General features: G+C 39.6%; 2 protein-coding genes across 2 annotated transcripts; both read right to left on the reverse strand.

Annotated features, from left to right (window-relative positions):
* Positions 1-84: 84 nt before the first annotated feature.
* prokr1a (prokineticin receptor 1a) lies at positions 85-9,751 on the reverse strand. The gene is made up of 3 exons (XM_063884328.1): positions 9,726-9,751; positions 5,637-6,099; positions 85-3,664 (listed from the first exon to the last, which is right to left on the reverse strand). The coding sequence occupies exons 2-3, from the start codon at positions 6,062-6,064 to the stop codon at positions 2,953-2,955; spliced, it is 1,140 nt and encodes a 379-aa protein (XP_063740398.1). The 5' UTR covers positions 6,065-6,099; positions 9,726-9,751; the 3' UTR covers positions 85-2,952.
* A 4,545-nt stretch (positions 9,752-14,296) lies between these two features.
* snrpb2 (small nuclear ribonucleoprotein polypeptide B2) lies at positions 14,297-19,000 on the reverse strand. Its single transcript, XM_063882799.1, has 7 exons — positions 18,909-19,000; positions 18,240-18,311; positions 17,761-17,933; positions 17,367-17,498; positions 16,191-16,226; positions 15,733-15,821; positions 14,297-14,665 (listed from the first exon to the last, which is right to left on the reverse strand). Exons 2-7 carry the CDS (start codon positions 18,301-18,303, stop codon positions 14,506-14,508), a joined length of 654 nt encoding a protein of 217 aa, XP_063738869.1. The 5' UTR covers positions 18,304-18,311; positions 18,909-19,000; the 3' UTR covers positions 14,297-14,505.
* Positions 19,001-19,050: the final 50 nt, after the last annotated feature.

The raw sequence follows: 19,050 nt of genomic DNA on the forward strand, positions 1-19,050 counted from the left end.
TCAAGAAAAATACACACTTTATACAAAAAAGCTCCATTTTTTCCTTGAAAAGAATCCAAATTCAGGAAAATGACTGAATGGGAATCAAATGATATCTATTGATGCAATAATGTGTTCATCTCTTTCATGTTGAAGCTGGTATATATATATATATATATATATATATATATATATATATATATATATATAAAAATACTTATCATACATACACTATATAGACAAAAGTATTGAGACACCTACATATTACACCCAAATGCCAAATTCTTAGGCATGAATATGAAGTTGGTCCCCACTTTGCAGTGGTAACAGCTTCCTCTCTTCTGGGAAGGTTTTCTATAAGATGTTGGACTGTGTCTGTTGGAATTCTGCCCATTCATCCAGGAGAGTATTTGTGAGGTCAGACCCTGATGTTGGACGAGAGGGCCCGGCTCTCCGTTCTAGTTCATCCCAGAGGTGTTCAGTGGGGTTGAGGTCAGGGCTCTGTGCGGGCCAGTCCAGTTCTTCACACCAAACTCATCCAGCCATGCCTTCATGGACCTTGCTTTGTGCACTGGGGCACAGTCATGCTGGAACAGAAAAGGGTCTTCCCCAAACTGTTTCCACAAAGTAGGAAGCATAGAATAGTCCAGAATGACAGCATTAAGAATCCCCTTCACTGGAACTAAGGGCCGAGGCACTACACTATAGTGTATGTTGAATTGTCAATCTGAATCTCAATATTTTAACTCATCATCTGCAAACCTCCCTGCTGTAGTGGATAGAGTAGAGGATAGATGGATCCAGAGAGCGTCACAGAGACGTCACCACATGTATTATTAACAAGCAGGGAGTGTTAACCCATACCCTCAACATCAAACCACTTCCTGTTTCACCTCATCCTTTCCTGCAGAAAAAATGGCAATGTTTCATCTTACCAGACCATGACTAACATTAAGAAGCAGAGGGAGGTTGAAATGTTTCTTTATTTCTTGGGGAAATTGTCCCTTTTTTAATCTCCAATTGACCTTCTTGGATCAGCTGGACAATTCTTCATCAGAAATCTGAAAACAGGGAGGTTTTACGTCATGCAAATCATGGCAAGTTGACTTTGTAGAGATTTGTGTATCTCACAGAACAAAGCTGCACACATATGAAGATATAGGGCAGTGGTTCTCAAACTATTGTCCGTAATGTACCTCTTTAAAAAATAATTGCAGCCAAGTATTAGGTATACTTTTCTGAAATGTTTTCTAAATGTCGACTTTTCAAAATGTCCGATTATTTTTTCAAAATTCTGACTTTTCAAACTGTAACTCTAACTCATGTGGCCTTAATCATCTTCTTTGAAAAACCTGCAATTTTTGGATTTATGCACAACCTGATGTTTTCTTTTTATTAACATTCAAAATAAATGTCATGTACCCCATGCAGTATTCCACGTACCCCTAGGGGTCCGCGTACCCTCATTTGAGAACCACTGGTATTGACAATATGATGCATTGCTTCAGATAAAAATACCCAACTTTACATAAACATCTTCAGTAATTAAATGTAACATTAATGCATATTTATCCCAAAAACATGATATTTAAAACATTTAGACACTGCCAACCTTACTGCACAATAACTACATTTACTAACATTTCCTCTAAATGAATGACTTTAACATAAAGTATTTCAAGTATGATATCACTTTAACTGTACCTGAATATAACCTTAAATAACGAGTAACCTTTCCATTTTATTACGGGTCTGAATTTGAAACCTAAAGACATGACTTCTTTACACTTCTTTGCAAAAGTGGAATTTCAGGCTTTCTTTTTTTGTGTAAAAACTGCTGTGTCTCATTTTTAAAAATACAATGAAGTCAGATACAATAGAATTCAAACTGAGAGTTGATGCAATTATAAACGTCTTCTCAACATTAGTCATTATATTCATTTTATCTTTATTGTATAAGTTAAATCATAAACCCCCACTTGCTGCAGACGTGCATTATGTTGCTCTAAATCAACAGGACAACGACGTGACGGCCTGTTTCCTTTTTGTTGAATCATCGTTGTGGTGCTTCTCTGTGATTGGCTCGGCTGTGATGACGCCACTGATGTGATTGGCTGACGGAGTCTTTATTATTAAAGACCGCGCTCTCTGATTTATATCCTATTTCAGCCAGCAGCTCTGCTCGTAAATCACACATAACCTAAATCAGAGGGTCTCATACATGACGCACGTTTCTCAGCACAAACTGTACGGGGAAATATAAATGTATTTCTTCCATCACTGGTTTGCATCCTCCATGAGATCACTGGAACATGTTAGCTTGAAGAAAAACCAACCCTTATGTGCCTGTAGCTTTCAGAAACAGGTCTTCACACACCTTGACCAGCATCTGGATTCTTGCAACATCACAACACCTATCTTTATTATTTAAGTTATTTTTTGGGGGCCTTTTGCCTTTAATCGGATATGGGGTCCGGAAAGGACCACGGGTCGGGAATCGAACCCGGGTCGCCGGCGTACGGTGCAGGTGCCCCAGCCAGTTGCGCCACAGCCGGGGCCACATCACACCTATCTTGCTTCAGCCAATGCATTTGCCAATCAGAGTCCTCCATGCGACGCAACACAGAGCGGCGACTGTTCATCCAAAACAACAGTGGTGGTATTTATTCATTAATATACGAACACAGAATGGCACTGAAGGCTTTCCTCGATAAGAAAGATGGTTTTGAGTCTTCCAATTGACTTCCTCAAGAGTTTGATTGACAACTGGTTCATCCAATCACCTGACAAGTCTTTTTAAGAGTGCCTTTTCCAAACAGTTTCCAATGACAGCTCAGATTGTTCTGTTGAACGTTGTCAAAAGTGGCCTCGATTCGAGGAACCACCATCTCTGGTTGGGACGGCTTTGAATGATCTCATTTTAGCATCTCTTTGATGAGATTCTGGATATTTAAGGAGTTCCAGTGTGCTGTCCTATATTGACGCCTGCTTCAGTCGAGCTCCCTCTGTGTCGTCCGTCACTCTGAGAGACAAAGTCTGTGTCTCGGTTTCGACCGAAGACTTGGCCGGCACGAAAGTCACCAGCCTCAGAGGGAACTTTCCCGCCTTTTTCAGACGCTTGGTGTTGTTGCGTACGCTCATAAAGCAGAGGGTGTTGATGACCCCGTTGCTCATCGCGATGCACTCGATGATGTAGAAGACCACTAAGGAGTTCCTGTCCCTGGATATGAGGGTGGGGTAAAAGTCCCTCAGCAAAGCGAAACCGTAATAAGGCGCCCAACACAGGATGTAGGCGATCAGCACCAAGATCAGCACCACCACCGTCCTCCGTCGACCCTGCAGCCGCTTCTGGATCTGCTGCGTCTGGAAACCCGGGACATCTTTGAACCACAGCTCCCTGGAGATCTGGATGTAACAAACGGCCATGACAGTGACCGGGCCCATGAACTCCAGGGCGAAGATGAGCAGGAAGTAAGAGCGGTAGTAAACCTGCTGGTCCACGGGCCAGATCTGAGCACAGAAGGTCTTGTGGGAGCGACCCTCCTTGTGGGGGTACTTGGTCTCGGAGAACATGAAGGCCGAGGGGATGGAGATGAAGATGGGGACGATCCAGACTGTCAGGATGACGCAGTACGCCGTCTGGTGCTTCATACGAGGCCTCAGAGGGTAGAGGATGGCCATGTATCTGAAGACAGGAAGAGAGAAACACACTGAAGGACCAACTAAAGATCAGCGGGTGTGCTCGGCTTGATGAGGAAATGTGAGGCGTTTTTCCACTTTAGTTTTAGGGCTACTTTCCGAGGATACATTTTAATCAAGAAGCTGACTCAAGTGTTGCAAACAGCTGGAGCCTCACTTTGGAAACTGACCAAAAAAAACTCCAACTTGTGAGTCAGATTTGATTTGATGGATTAAGCTGTTAACTGGCTGTGTACCGTGAATGCAAAGCTGGGATACAATGAGACACACTGCCAGATGTCCAGCTGGTCTACGGACTAAAGTGTTATTGTAAATATTCTTCTATCTCTCTTTTTGCACTATTTTATTTATCTTATTTGCACCATGTATGTTGAGTTGTTGGAGGAGCACGCGACATAAGATTTTCATTGCCAACATATACGTTGTATATGCTGTGCATATGACAAATAAAACCTTGAAACCTTGAAACCTTGAAACCTAAAGAGGGAAATTGGAACCACTGGGACCGTCCCCGGGTAAACAGAGATTATCCATCTTTCCTCCCTGCTGTTTATACATGACGGAGGTTGTCAGCATTGATTAATGGAACATGGGGGGGCGGCTGCTTGTCATAAAGTGTGAGCGTCAGCCGATGATGGATCTGGTTCAGGAGCTGAGAGAAGGCCCTGAAGCTGCTTTTATTGTAAGCAAAAGTAAATCAACAAAAGACATTTGTTCGATGTGAAGCGACCGTTAAATCGCCTGTTGTTCTGACGATAACGGCTTGAACTCAAGCCAAACACGAGTCCGTCTGCTGCATGGTTAATGTGGGCAAGTGTATAGTTGTCAATGTGCTAAAGCTGTATGTCTATAGCAAACATTATAAAGCAGCATCAAACGAGGCTGCAAAACCACAGTAGGAATTAAACTTCAAAATGCAGCTAGAAAATATCTACACACCTGTTTGAATCTAAAAAACATTCAAAATCAGAGCAGAAAACAATCATCTCAGTGATGGATTCAATATTAATGTGAGAGTTGTGTTTGAAAAGGTCAACACGTGCGTCTCCACCACAGAAGCAGCAACAATCGAACGTGGAGGTGTACAGTTACGGATCATCTGATTTAATGACACCTCTTATAATTATCCCTGAGGTGTAGTCACGTGTGCTTTGTTTACATCACAGAGGACAGAGGGTCACACGTCTCCGAACAATGAGCATCCAGATTTAGACGTTAGAATTTAAGGAAAAAGAAAGGTAGTTATACGACGAAGTTCTCAGGTTGGGTTCGTGAGTAAGTTACGGTTTTGGGGGGTTAATGGAATTATGAAGGTATGTATTGACACCCTAAACTACTCAAATGTTTATCACAATATGTGTTATCTCTTAAAGGTAAATACCACGTGAGAAATTGGTTTTGTTTCTTCTTTAATGATCTTTTATTGAAAGTAAAAGTGCCACCTCCCTGACTCTTACAAACTGATCAAATAAAAATAGATGGCAACAATGCTCAATTGGGTCACAGGCATACATTACTCGATTACTTGGATTTTAAAGAACACATATACTGCTCCTTTTCAGGTTCATATTTGTATTTAGTGTCTCTACTGGGACATGTCTCCATGCTTTAATGTTCAAAAAGCTCTTTATTTTTCTCATACTGCCTGTGCTGCAGCTCCTCTTTTCACCCTCTGTCTAAAACCAGAGCCCAGTCTGCTCTGATTGGTTAGCTGGCCGGCTCTGTTGTGATTGATCAACTGCTTAGAGATGTCCCGCCCCTTAGCCTATCACGTACAATGTGTTGGAGCACTAGCCAATAGAATCGTGTTACAAAGTGACGTCACTTTGGGATTTTAGCGTTCGGAGACCATTGACATGCACAACAACCTATAAAACACATTAAAGGAAAGGGGAAAACCCTAAAAAAGAATAATAGGGCCACTTTGAACATCACGATGAAGGTGCAGCTGGACTCACCTGTCCACGGCGATGGCCAGCAGAGCGTTGGTGGACACGTAGAGGGAGACGGTGCGCAGGTAGTTGGTGGCGGCGCAGAGCAGTAGCCCGTGATCCCAGGACAGCTGCTTCACCACGTAGTAGTCGAGCAGGAAGGGGCAGCACACCGCCGCCACCAGCACGTCCGACACGGCCAGGTTGGCGATCAGCAGGTTGGTGAGGTTGCGGAGCTGCTTGTAGCGGGCAAGGCTGGCGATGAACAGACAATTCCCCACACCGCACACCAACATGATGCCCACCAGGACCACCGCGATGACGATGGTGGCCACAAAGAAGGCCTGGCCCTGCGTGGTGTCCGGGATATCGTCCGGAGGAATCTCGTAGTCCAGGACGTCGCCGGACAGGAAGTCGTCGGGAAGACCCAAACTGCTGTTGGTCCTCTCATCCATTTTGGATTCAGGTCAACATGTTCAGGTAGGAAGGTCTGCAGGAAATGTGTGTGATTAAATGGGACAAAAACAGCTTTTAAATAGACTTTGTAATGACTTTACTTTGAACCTATTTGTCCTTGAAGGTTAAAATGGTTTTGTACGAAGTCAGAATAAAGCAGACTAAACAGCAAGCGAACAAATATAACCATCAGAAAAGAAGAGGACTTTTCGGATGTTCTCCTTGATAAAATAAATGTACTTTCACGGTCAAAATGAAACTCCAATTTCCACTTTTACAGAGTGCATATTCTGCTCATTTTCAGGTTCATATTGTATGTTCTGTCTCTCCTGTGACATGTCTCCATGCTTTAATGTTCAAAAAGCTCTTTATTTTTCTCATACTGCCTGTGCTGCAGCTCCTCTTTTCACCCTCTGTCTGAAACCAGAGCCAAGTCTGCTCTGATTGGTTAGCTGGCCGGCTCTGTTTGATGTCCCGCCCCTTAGCCTATCACGTACAATGTGTTGGAGCACTAACCAATAGAAGCGCGAGTGATACATAGTGATGTCATTATGTTAAAGATGTAAATAAAGGAGTTCAATGGAGGCGTTGCAGGTGGGGAGGGTTGAAATAGGGATTTTAGCCTTTGCAGACCATTTACATGCACCAAAAACTGTATAACACATTACAAGAAAGGGAAAACTCCAAAAAGCAGCTTTAACAAAAATAAACACCAGGAGCTCTCAGAGGATTAAGGATGGTGAGATATTTTTGTTTGCCTGTTGAATGAGAAGATCAGTTGGGTCTTGATGTGCGCTGTGCGTCAGTGAAAACATTACTGCTTGACTTCCTGTAAATTACTCCGGCACGGGCTCTGGCACTGTTACAGGTAAGACTCTGGATATAGAGCTCGACATACAGAGAGCTGTTAGCTCAGTGTTACTCCAGACACCTGAGTGTTTTGACTCACGGTTCTCGTAGTTTTGCTGATGGCGTTTCCAGGTTACGGTGTTCATGTTTAGTCCACTTGTTAGATTTGTCCGCAGGGTGGGGAATGTGTCAGCTCTGACATCTGAAAGACTCTCTTACTGCCCGACACAAGAGGTTTGTTTTACCAAGATATATCAAGTCAACTGCGGAGAGAGGGTCGACTGCATTAAAGACAAGCAGAAATGACTAATTCCATCCTGTAGGCCTAATTTCCCTCTCATAAGCAAAAGTCATGCATTTAAAATGTTCCTTAATGAGGATTATGCAGTGACAATTAAAGTTGAATATTTGTGCAGCCAATGGACGTATTCATTCATCAAGGTTTCAAGGGTTTTTATTGTCAGATGCACAAAAGCTACAGTTTAGTTATGGCTTTGGAAATCTTAGATCCCGAGCTCCTCCAACAATGTAGCATATTATAAAATGACATAAGAAGATAATATAATAAAGATAATAAAATAACAATAATAAAATAAAGATAATAAAATAAAGATAATAAAATAAAGATAATAAAATAAAGATAATAAAAATAACAATAATAAAATAAAGATAATAAAATAAAGATAATAAAATAAAGATAATAAAATAAAGATAATAAAATAAAGATAATAAAATAACAATAATGCAATAAAGATAATAAAATAAAGATAATAAAATAACAATAATAAAATAACAATAATAAAATAAAGATAATAAAATAAAGATAATAAAATAAAGATAATAAAATAACAATAATAAAATAACAATAATAAAATAAAGATAATAAAATAAAGATAATAAAATAACAATAATAAAATAAAGATAATAAAATAAAGATAATAAAATAAAGATAATAAAATAAAGATAATAAAATAAAGATAATAAAATAACAATAATAAAATAACAATAATAAAATAAAGATAATAAAATAAAGATAATAAAATAACAATAATAAAATAACAATAATAAAATAAAGATAATAAAATAAAGATAATAAAATAACAATAATAAAATAAAGATAATAAAATAAAGATAATAAAATAAAGATAATAAAATAAAGATAATAAAATAAAGATAATACAATTAAAATAGTAGTTTAAATAGACAAAAAAAGCTTTGAAAAGTTTGATCAAACACTGAAATAAAATGAAAATAATGTTGGTGCGAGAGACACGGCTCCATCTTTCTTCACTTCTAGACCCGCTGTAGTGCTATTAAATAATATTAGATTAGATTAAAACAGGATTCCTTCATCAATTTGACCAGACTATGGAAGTGCTTTTCATGACATTATTTGATGAATAAAAGATATATTAAGAATTGTTTATTCAAGACTCATATTAAAGAGGCCCCACTCCGCTGTAGTTTGTAATACAGGTCCCCTCCCACCCCACTGCCTGAAACACCTCCATTGGACTCCTTTTTACTTCCAGAACACACGAGACACCATTGTACGTGATAGGCTAAGGGGCGGGACATCTCTAAGTGGTTGTCCAATCACAACAGAGCCGGCCAGCTAACCAATCAGAGCAGACTGGGCTCTGGTTTCAGACAGAGGGTGAAAAGAGGTGCTGCAGCACAGGCAGTATGAGAAACATAAAGAGCTTTTTGAACATTAAAGCACGGAGACATGTCCCAGTAGAGGCAAGAAATACTAATATGTCCCAGAAAATCTGCAGAATATGTCAAAAAGAACTGTTCAAAAATAATAAGGATCACAGTGTAGAGTTGACATTTTGCAGATTTTTAAAAGATCATTGTTTAATCATGATTTATAAATAATTTCCCAAATAATTGTAATTCAGAATATTTTCTACACAATAAAAATACTCAAAATGATCAATTACTCTCGGACCATTAATGACATTATGTTTTAAGGTTTCTGAGAATAAATCATAAAGTGGGATCTACTGAAATCTGAATGCCTTTTCCCACTATTTAGTCATTTCAGTTTTTCTATTCACAGACTAATATTACATATGTTTATTTCATAATAGCGCAACGTTTCTCAGTAACACTGTTCTTGGGTCTTTGGTTAAGAACTTGAAGAGATTCTTTGTTTGCATAAACAATAAAATGAGTAACTTAATTACATGTTATGGACAAAAACTAATTATTAACCAAATTTTACATTAAAAAAAACACATTTTAAAATGGTATGTAATTATACATTTAAAGATTATCATCCAATTCAGCTGATGACTTGAATCAACACGTGATAATACCTATTATGTCTTAATTGTGATCATATCAAATGTGTAATAATAATAATAATAATTTATTTTTATTCAGATGTCTCGAAATCTCTCTATGACCCTTTAAGACACACTTGGGCAATATCAGATATGTCGATTATATAATAATATATGAAATAAACAACAATATTAGAAAGAGATGAGAACCAGGACAATCAAATATTCCTGCAGGAATCACGAGATGAAACACGTAAGGCTAATTCAGCTCAGACATTTGCGTCTTTATAAATAACAAATAACCTTTTGAATAAACAGAAAGTTTTCCGGTCAAAATCTACGTTTAATTTATGAATGTAATAATAGAAAAAGACGTTCAGGGTCTCCGTGATTCTCCAACTGACCCCAAACATCATTCATTGAAAGCTTAATTAAACTAAATTACGTAATGTTATACAAGTACGAGTTGTCTGAACACTAAGGTTTCATTTTAATAAAGGAGATAATTTGGGATACAGACCTGGAGCTGCTCCTCCTCGCGCTCTGATACACTGAATGACAGAAAGACTGCGAGGCGCGTTCACGTCATATAGCGAACCGACACACACGGACGCGCGCAAGGTGATCAATAAAAGCCAATTTAGAGAAAGAAAGAAATCAATATTTTATTAAATATTCCGGATTTCCCTACGGGGATGAATACAGGTCCATCTTATCCAGAGGTTGCAAGTAAGTAAGTACATTTACTCAAGTAGTTAAATAAGCTTTGAGTAGCTGCTTGAGTATTTCTATTTTATGCTAGATTGTACTTTTACTCCATTAAAATTCAGAGGTAAATGCTGTACTTCTACTCCACTACATTTATTTGCTCCCTTTAGTTGCTAGGCAGATTAGGATTAATGATGGTAAATATAATCAGCCCTTAACTCAGACTTTAGTTCACCTGCAGTAAATCCAGCAGCTACCCTGCAGTATACAAAGCCATTCAAACTAGCTGCACCTTTACCAGCTCTGAGAACACTTTAATGATCAATCATTATAAAACATATCAGAGATATTATTCTGAAATGGACCAATCAGACAATGACTACTTTTACTGTCGCTACTTTAAGTACATTTAGAGGAGAGTACTTTCTACTTTCACTGGAGGAACATTTAGAATACTTTAACTGTGACAGAGTATTCCTACACTCTGGCACTTCTACTTTACTCAAGTACAAGATCTGAGTACTTCTACTTTACTCAAGTACAAGATCTGAGTACTTCTACTTTTACTCAAGTACAAGACGTGAGTACTTCTACTTTACTCAAGTACAAGATCTGAGTACTTCTACTTTACTCAAGTACAAGATCTGAGTACTTCTACTTTTACTCAAGTACAAGACGTGAGTACTTCTACTTTACTCAAGTACAAGATCTGAGTACTTCTACTTTACTCAAGTACAAGATCTGAGTACTTCTACTTTACTCAAGTACAAGATCTGAGTACTTCTACTTTACTCAAGTACAAGATCTGAGTACTTCTACTTTTACTCAAGTACAAGACCTGAGTACTTCTACTTTACTCAAGTACAAGATCTGAGTACTTCTGCTTTACTCAAGTACAAGATCTGAGTACTTCTACTTTACTCAAGTACAAGACCTGAGTACTTCTTCCACCTCTGGTTAGTTGTAAAGTATTTGTTATGTTGAGTTTTGGACTGCTGGTTGGACAATCCAATATTGTAAAATGTTGGCACTCCTAAATGAGCTCCACATCAACGGTAAAATCCTGGTTTTCCCTTAATGCATGAGTAATAGTAATCTGATGATATAAAACACAATAGTAAGGACATTTTTGTATACTTTTCATGTCAATTGTCCTGATTATACTTACATATAAACACCTGGCAGAGTACTGAAACCTGTGATAGCTCCTGCAACAGTAAGGGTTTTGCCATTATGACACACTCACACCCACAAGGTGACAATAATTAATAGAGTGCCTCAAATATGTCTCATCCATTTGGACCCATCTTCTTCCAAATTGCTAAGCAGGAGGTGCCTGGCTGCAGACAGGACATCTTGGCAGCTCTTCATGCTGCATGTACAGATGCTGAAAATGTCTCTTCTTATCCCAATCAACACGACCTCATCATTACCTGAGATCAGATTAGTGCAGGAGTTCATGTTGGGGGTGGGCTCGGGATCATTTCTGGTCCATGTCACATTCAGGATTTGAAGAGACTTAACAAGACATTTACTGAACTGTCCAATTAAAACAGAAATGACTTCAGACCAAGTGACATTCAAAACCCTTCCTCAGTGAAAGTATGAAGAATTATCAGCAAAATGTGAGGAAAGGTCCTCATTGTGCAGTATAATGTTTCCTGTCAGTGTTTACTTCTATTATAAAGGATGTTCTGGATAAATATTCCTGCTGCAATAATGTGTATGTTGCATTTTACTGCAGTAGATTAAGTTTGTGGTCATTTTTACTTTTTTAAATGTACTTTTTCAGTTTAATCTACATTGATGCACTATACTCAATAAGATCACAGGTTTGTATTTTTATCCTGTGAGAACAACGTCCCCAACAATCTCTAAAAAGTTTTCTTGACTTTCTTTGGGCATTTTCCAACTGACCCTAGAGGCTTTTTAAAGACCTAATTTAGTTTACGAATTTGCTCAACCCATAAAGACCAACTCTTCCGTCGGTTTATCACAGCATTTACAATCAACACATCTGGAGGTACACGAGTTGTAATCTGAAAAGGAGTAAAAAGTACAACATTCACCTCTTAGATGGAGTGGAAGAGTATAAAGTACCCTAACTGGAAATACTCAAGTGAAGTCGGCCTCTCCTGACACAGTACAGGGAACAGTAAAGATATACAGTGGGGCAAAAAAGTATTTAGTCAGCCACCAATTGTGCAAGTTCTCCCATTTAAAAAGATGAGAGAGGCCTGTAATTTTTATCATAGGTATACCTCAACTATGAGAGACAGAATGAGAAAAAAAATCCAGGAAATCACATTGTAGGATTTTTTATGAATTAATTGGTAAATTCCTCAGTAAAATAAGTATTTGGTCACCTACAAACAAGCAAGATTTCTGGCTCTCACAGACCTGTAACTTCTTCTTTAAGAGGCTCCTCTGTCCTCCACTCGTTACCTGTATTAATGGCACCTTTTTGAACTCGTTATCAGTATAAAAGACACCTGTCCACAACCTCAAACAGTCATACTCCAAACTCCACTATGGCCAAGACCAAAGAGCTGTCAAAGAAGACCAGAGACAAAATTGTAGACCTGCACCAGGCTGGGAAAACTGAATCTGCAATAGGTAAGCAGCTTGGTGTCAAGAAATCAACTGTGGGAGCAATTATTAGAAAATGGAAGACATACAAGACCACTGCTAATCTCCCTCCATCTGGGGCTCCAAGCAAGATCTCCCCCCGTGGGGTCAAAATGATCACAAGAACGGTGAGCAAAAATCCCAGAACCACACGGGGGGACCTAGTGAATGACCTGCAGAGAGGGACCAAAGTAACAGAGGCTACCATCAGTAACACACTACGCCGCCAGGGACTTAAATCCTGCAGTTCCAGACGTGTCCCCCTGCTTAAGCCAGTACATGTCCAGGCCCGTCTGAAGTTTGCTAGAGGGCATTTGGATGATCCAGAAGAGGATTGGGAGAATGTCATATGGCCAGATGAAACCAAAATAGAACTTTTTGGTAAAAACTCAACTCGTCGTGTTTGGAGGAGAAAGAATGCAGAGTTGCATCCAAAGAACACCATACCTACTGTGAAGCATGGGGGTGGAAACATCATGCTTTGGGGCTGTTTTTCTGCAAAGGGACCAGGACGACTGATCCGTGTAAAGGAAAGAATGAATGGGGCCATGTATCGTGAGATTTTGAGTGAAAACCTCCTTCCATCAGCAAGGGCACTGAAGATGAAGCGTGGCTGGGTCTTTCAGCATGACAATGATCCCAAACACACCGCCAGGGCAACGAAGGAGTGGCTTCGTAAGAAGCATTTCAAGGTCCTGGAGTGGCCTAGCCAGTCTCCAGATCTCAACCCCATAGAAAATCTTTGGAGGGAGTTGAAAGTCCGTGTTGCCCAGCGACAGCCCCAAAACATCACTGCTTTAGAGGAGATCTGCATGGAGGAATGGGCCAAAATACCAGCAACAGTGTGTGAAAACCTTGTGAAGACTTACAGAAAACGTTTGACCTCTGTCATTGCCAGCAAAGGGTATATAACAAAGTATTGAGATGAACTTTTGTTATTGACCAAATACTTATTTTCCACAATCATTTGAAAATTAATTCATTAAAAATCCTACAATGTGATTTCCTGGATTTTTTTTCTCATTCTGTCTCTCATAGTTGAAGTATACCTATGATAAAAATTACAGGCCTCTCTCATCTTTTTAAATGGGAGAACTTGCACAATTGGTGGCTGACTAAATACTTTTTTGCCCCACTGTACAAAATAAATGTGTTTTAATCTCAGAGGATGAGTATCACAGGAGAAGATTTTAAGCATCAGTTTGCACGTACTATACTTTACAGCAGATGTGTGTCTCTGTAGTCGGCGTAAAAGGTGGAATTGTTTGAATGAATGATTTGAAAAACGGCTGCATGAACATTTTTAAGTTTAAAAAAATGATTAAAGAAAAAGTAATCAGACACTATGAAGTAGAGTAGTGTATTTGTGAGCAACTGTGACAGAATATTGCTTTCTTAATTTATGGTTATTTTTTTTTAAGAACGGGCAGGTAAAATAAGATTTGATGCTCCATTTCCACCATGTGCTATAGAATGTGTATAAAGCGTAAGTGTTCTGATTTAAAATAACTGCCATGTGTGGAATAAACAAATACAAATGATCCACAGCAGTCTGAAATGCATTTGCTCTGAATCTAATTGTTATAATGAACGCTGCAGCCTCGGATCAGAGTTCATGAGACTTTTGTCCTCAAATTCAACATCCAACGTGAACCCTGTTTTATGAACGAACAAAAGCACTCTGATCTTTGAAGACGTTGAGCTTTAGTGTTTAAGACGTCCCCTTAATGGTGAAGAAACGCAGCTAAAGCAACATGTATGTAAAAGCCTTTTATTTTACAAAAAAAAAGATTCAGGCCAGTGATCATCCACCCGACCTCCACAACACAAAGTAATAACAGAAAAAAAAAAGAGGAGAAGGGAGATTTACAGAAATAAAAACGAAGTGGACAAACAACGGAAATCAAGGGACCACCATCTCCCCTCCCAGAGTCTCTTTATGTCTGCGGATCACCCCCGGGGATCTACTTCTTGGCGTACGTGATCTTCATGGCGCAGGTGGCTGTGATCCTGAAGCCCTGCAGCGCGTCTTTAGCCACGCCCGCCTGGTTCTCACTCTCAAACTCCACGAAGGAGATGTCGTGTTTCCCCGGGACGAGTCGCACCTCTTTGAAACCAGGAAACCTGCAGAGGACAAAAACAGAAAAACACTGTCAGCACACACACAATAAATGTCTGACATGCCGCTGTTACAAGACAGGCCTACTCATCATTCCCAGGGTCAGAACAAAAACACGCAGAAGCAGCTTGGAGTTTTTATTAGGGCAGTCACTCTTCCCTGACTCCAACACAGGTTTTTACCATGAAAGGCATGGCAGTAAAACAGCAAAGAAAGTGAAATGGCAGAAGCTACATGTTTCACACACACTGCAGACTACTGGACATCAGTAAGAATCATCACTACCTCAGTCAAAGCTAATCGAGGGAAAATGAAAGCTGTACTCATTTGCTTCAGGTATGGAGAGTACAGAGGACAGGCACTATCCCCAAAAACAATACTCCGGTTTGTTGATGTGTCACAGGAGAGGTAGAAAGCAGACAGGGTGTCCACAGTAGGAACAGATCGTGCTCGCAGTATGACAGCAGAGGAGATAAAATGCCTTTCGTAGCGCACCTACAGAGGGGCTCTCTGTGACAGCTGCTTTGTCGAAAATTGTCCAACTTCATGCCAATAATTCAGAAATCCTGTATTAATTAAGTATAAAACCCTCAGATTTCTCTTAACAGTTTGTCCAGCATGTCTTTTTTACAACACCACATGTTTATTTGATTCATCTCCCTTCAATACAAAACTAAATACTAGTACTGGTAACTTGTGATTGGTCATGATGGTCACAGCTTATTATTTTCAATTAAAATTCTGTCCAGAACTTTTTTTATTTGAGGTTAAAACCTTATTGTTTACTAATGCGTTTCCAGAGGTCATTCAACAACATGGTGTTATTATACTTCTGCACCTCTTGCAGCAACAGCTGGAATTTCAAATGTCGATGTTTAACCGTCTTCTATCTCTTTTACGATTTCGTTTCTGTTCTATTATTTTTACTTTTCCTGGTTTTTTTAAGGCTTATGTAAAGCACTTCAAATTGCCTTTGTGTCTCAAATGTGCTACACATACAAAACAGAAACACACACACACACAGGCTCCATCTGTGCAGAATACAAACAGAGACCCTGGGGAGTGAACTCACTGGTTGAACAGCATGGACAGCATCATCTCGTTGGTCTCTTCAGGCAGGTTGTTGAGGAACAGGATGTAGTTTGGAGGGTTGTCTGGCACCTGAGAACACAAGAGAGATTGTGTGTTAGGGGTGCAAAGCAGATCAAGTAAACATAGGGAAGATTTCCATTTACAACGTTCGCCTTTTCTGTCCTCGAGTAATGTATGAGGACAGGCTTCAGAAACGATACACAGCCAAGAAAATAATGGAAATCCTACGAGGCTGAATTGTTTAAATGAGTGAAAAAGTTGTTGAAATGCCGTCAGATAAAACGTTTTTTTAAACTGGCAAGAAAAGTACATAACATTTGCAGTTATAGTGTCAACTAGTCCCACATTTCTCAGCTTTATTTCTGAACAATGGTCTAACATGAACCTGGATTAGTTTAACTAAAATAAGCTGATTAGTTTGTGCTCCTGTCAGCTTACCTGTGTTGAGCCTGAGATTGCAGGAGCTGCTGATCCCTGCAAACAAGAAACAAACAACAGTTCAAAACATGGAGCCCAGCATCAGAGACGTTCTGGGTTTGGGAATTACAGTCTCAACTCTAAGATGAACAGTCGTTAAGGATACGTTTATTTATTACACAGGTGAGTTTCTCCACAGAGAGTCATGCAAAAGCACCACTCGTTTAAAAAGAATCGTCGTCATGGATTAGAAAATGGTCAGAAAAACCAGGTATTTATTAAATTGATCCTTTAAGTTTGACCATTACCAACCGGAAGCACATTTCTCATAGGGTAATTAAAGAGGTTGGTAAGATTAATAAGCCAGATATTCCCAGGCATCCGTTAACAGCTCTGTCTCTTTCAAACGTTCCCCTCCTCCTCCAAACAATTTCCTGTTGGAGTTTCAGAGTGTGTGGGCCGACGAGTGTTCATACTACCATCTGATGTCTCCCGATTTATTCTGCAGTGATCCCAAACACATGTCGCGTCCGCCGTCAACACGATAAATGACAAACAAACAGCTTTTTTTTGTTGTTATATTTCCTCCACTTGTCTCTCATTGCCCCTGTGTTTTGTTATTACAGCCATCATTCTCCCTGCTAAGTGACAGTAATGCGTGAAGTTCAGGGATCCAGCTTTCATCAATTCCCAGCTGCGGGGGAACAGCGTGGTCTCGTGGGTGGAGGGCTGGCGGAGTTGACTTTTAATCGTTTTCAGACGGTGTTATGAAGCAGGGTAGAAGAGAAGTTTTCCATAATGTTTTAGCTTTACGGCTTGAAAATACACTGCGACACTCTTTCCCCAATATAACCAGAGTTTTACGAAACAATATAGATCTTTTATCCGTTTGGTTTAAAGGATCAATATACATTTCCGATGCATGTTCTATAAGGACACTTTTAAAATAGCTGTTCTTCATAATGAGTAATTTTGTTTTACCTTTGATATCTGAGGTACACCTTTCTGTACTTTGACCAAAGTAACATTTTGAATGAAGGAGTTCTCATTGCAATGGGTTTTAAACGGTGGTATTAGTATTTTAACTGAGGTAAAGGATCTTTTTCTGTCACTCCCGACTTGCTGCTACGCTGCACAAGTTTAACTGTAGGAAAACTAAACTCGACCTTGCTTTTAAAAAATAAAAGCGCCACTCACCGCTGGTTTCTTTAGCATGCTGGTTGGCGGCTCCTGAGGCTTCTTCTTCTTGTCCTTCTTTTTATCCTTGTCGCCAAACGTGCCTTTCACTTTAGCGATGACCTCTGAGTCTGTCTTTGCGTACTGTATCCTCTGGAAAACAAAAGGAAACCAGTCAATAAAGCCCAAAGCCCTTTCAGAGCAAGGAAACATGTCATTGATTCAGATTTCTTATAGATTTTTGCAACTGTTGGAAAGACATTAAACGTTGTTATGTTTTTAATTAAGGTATACACGAGCCACGATGAAGTTGTCAAATCAAATATAAAATCACTGAAACAGAAAGAGAATAGGCCATCAGACCTGATGGGTGATGTGTGTGAGGACAGGGCAAACACAGCATCATCATTCCTACCATGGGTTTGTTGTAGAAGGGGAAGCCCTGAAGTTGCCTCAGTGCGTTTGTGGCGGCAGCGAGCTCTTTGAAGACGACGAAGGCCTGACCCCTCATCTTCATAGTCTTCACCGCCACGATATCTATGATCTGACCGAACTGAGAGAAGAGCGCGTAGAGCGACCGCGTCATCTCTGAAGGAGGAAGAGGAGAAGGACACAAAGTTTAACACAACGCCTCGTGTGTGACTGCAACAAGATTACGATTACATGAGTTTAGTTTTAGACATCGTGGTCTAAAGCTTTAGAGAAAATGTCCAGAGTCAAACTTCTTTGCATCAGCCTAATGTGGTAGATATTTTCATCCGACTTCCGCTCATCATACATTTTGTAAGTATATATGACAGCAATAGACAACAAGGTCCTGCAGGTTCAAAGTGTCACCATACGTCTTTGAGTTTGGTTTTATTTTTGTTAAAGTGGTCTTTAACAGTAACTTACCATCTTTCTTGACTTTGTCATTTATATTGTTGATGTAAATCGTGTGGTTTGGTCGGATATCCATGGTGGTGTCTGACAAAACAGCAAGAGAGGATGTTAAAGTCTGGTTGAACAATTGTACAGTGTCTCGTTCTCCATGTACAAAACAAAACCATCATACAATTAAAATACATTTTTTAACGAGGATTTTCTACAAGGTAACAGCATGAAAACCATTCAAACATAAGGAAGTCTTCTTAAACATCTGATGGTTCCAAAATCATCTTTTGTTGAAGGACACTGCACACTTCTGTACAGTAGTGAATCTGTCAGCACCAATGCTAATGACATATGAAACATGCCCAGAAAGTCTAAAACGGAGCCATTTGCTAAAGTTATCGCGCACAACTCAGAAAGTTATGATTTAATTTCCACTTTCAAGTGTTTTTAACATTTGAATCAGGCTATCTGCGTAATTGAAGCTAATATTAGCATACGTTAGCTCAACGCAAGCTACATCCATTCATAACGCTAGGCTAGCAGCAGTTAGCAATGAGTTCAGCTAACTGATCAGTGTGATCACTGATGTATATATACATAATCTATAGACATGTAAACAATGTACCGGGGATTTGGTAAAATAGAGAAACAGATACAAATAAAATAAAGGTGAGTAAACATTAAACTCACCTCCTCACCACACTGCTCACATGTAACAGGAAGCTGCTGCTGGCGCCGATAACCCAGAGCGCTGCTTTAACATGCTTTACACTTTAGCGCCCCCACAGTCCGGGAGGTGAACTACAGGCATCATTTATAACGTTTCACATGT

Source organism: Eleginops maclovinus, chromosome 5, assembly GCF_036324505.1.
Source record: "Eleginops maclovinus isolate JMC-PN-2008 ecotype Puerto Natales chromosome 5, JC_Emac_rtc_rv5, whole genome shotgun sequence".
Classification (NCBI taxonomy): Eukaryota; Metazoa; Chordata; class Actinopteri; order Perciformes; family Eleginopidae; genus Eleginops; species Eleginops maclovinus.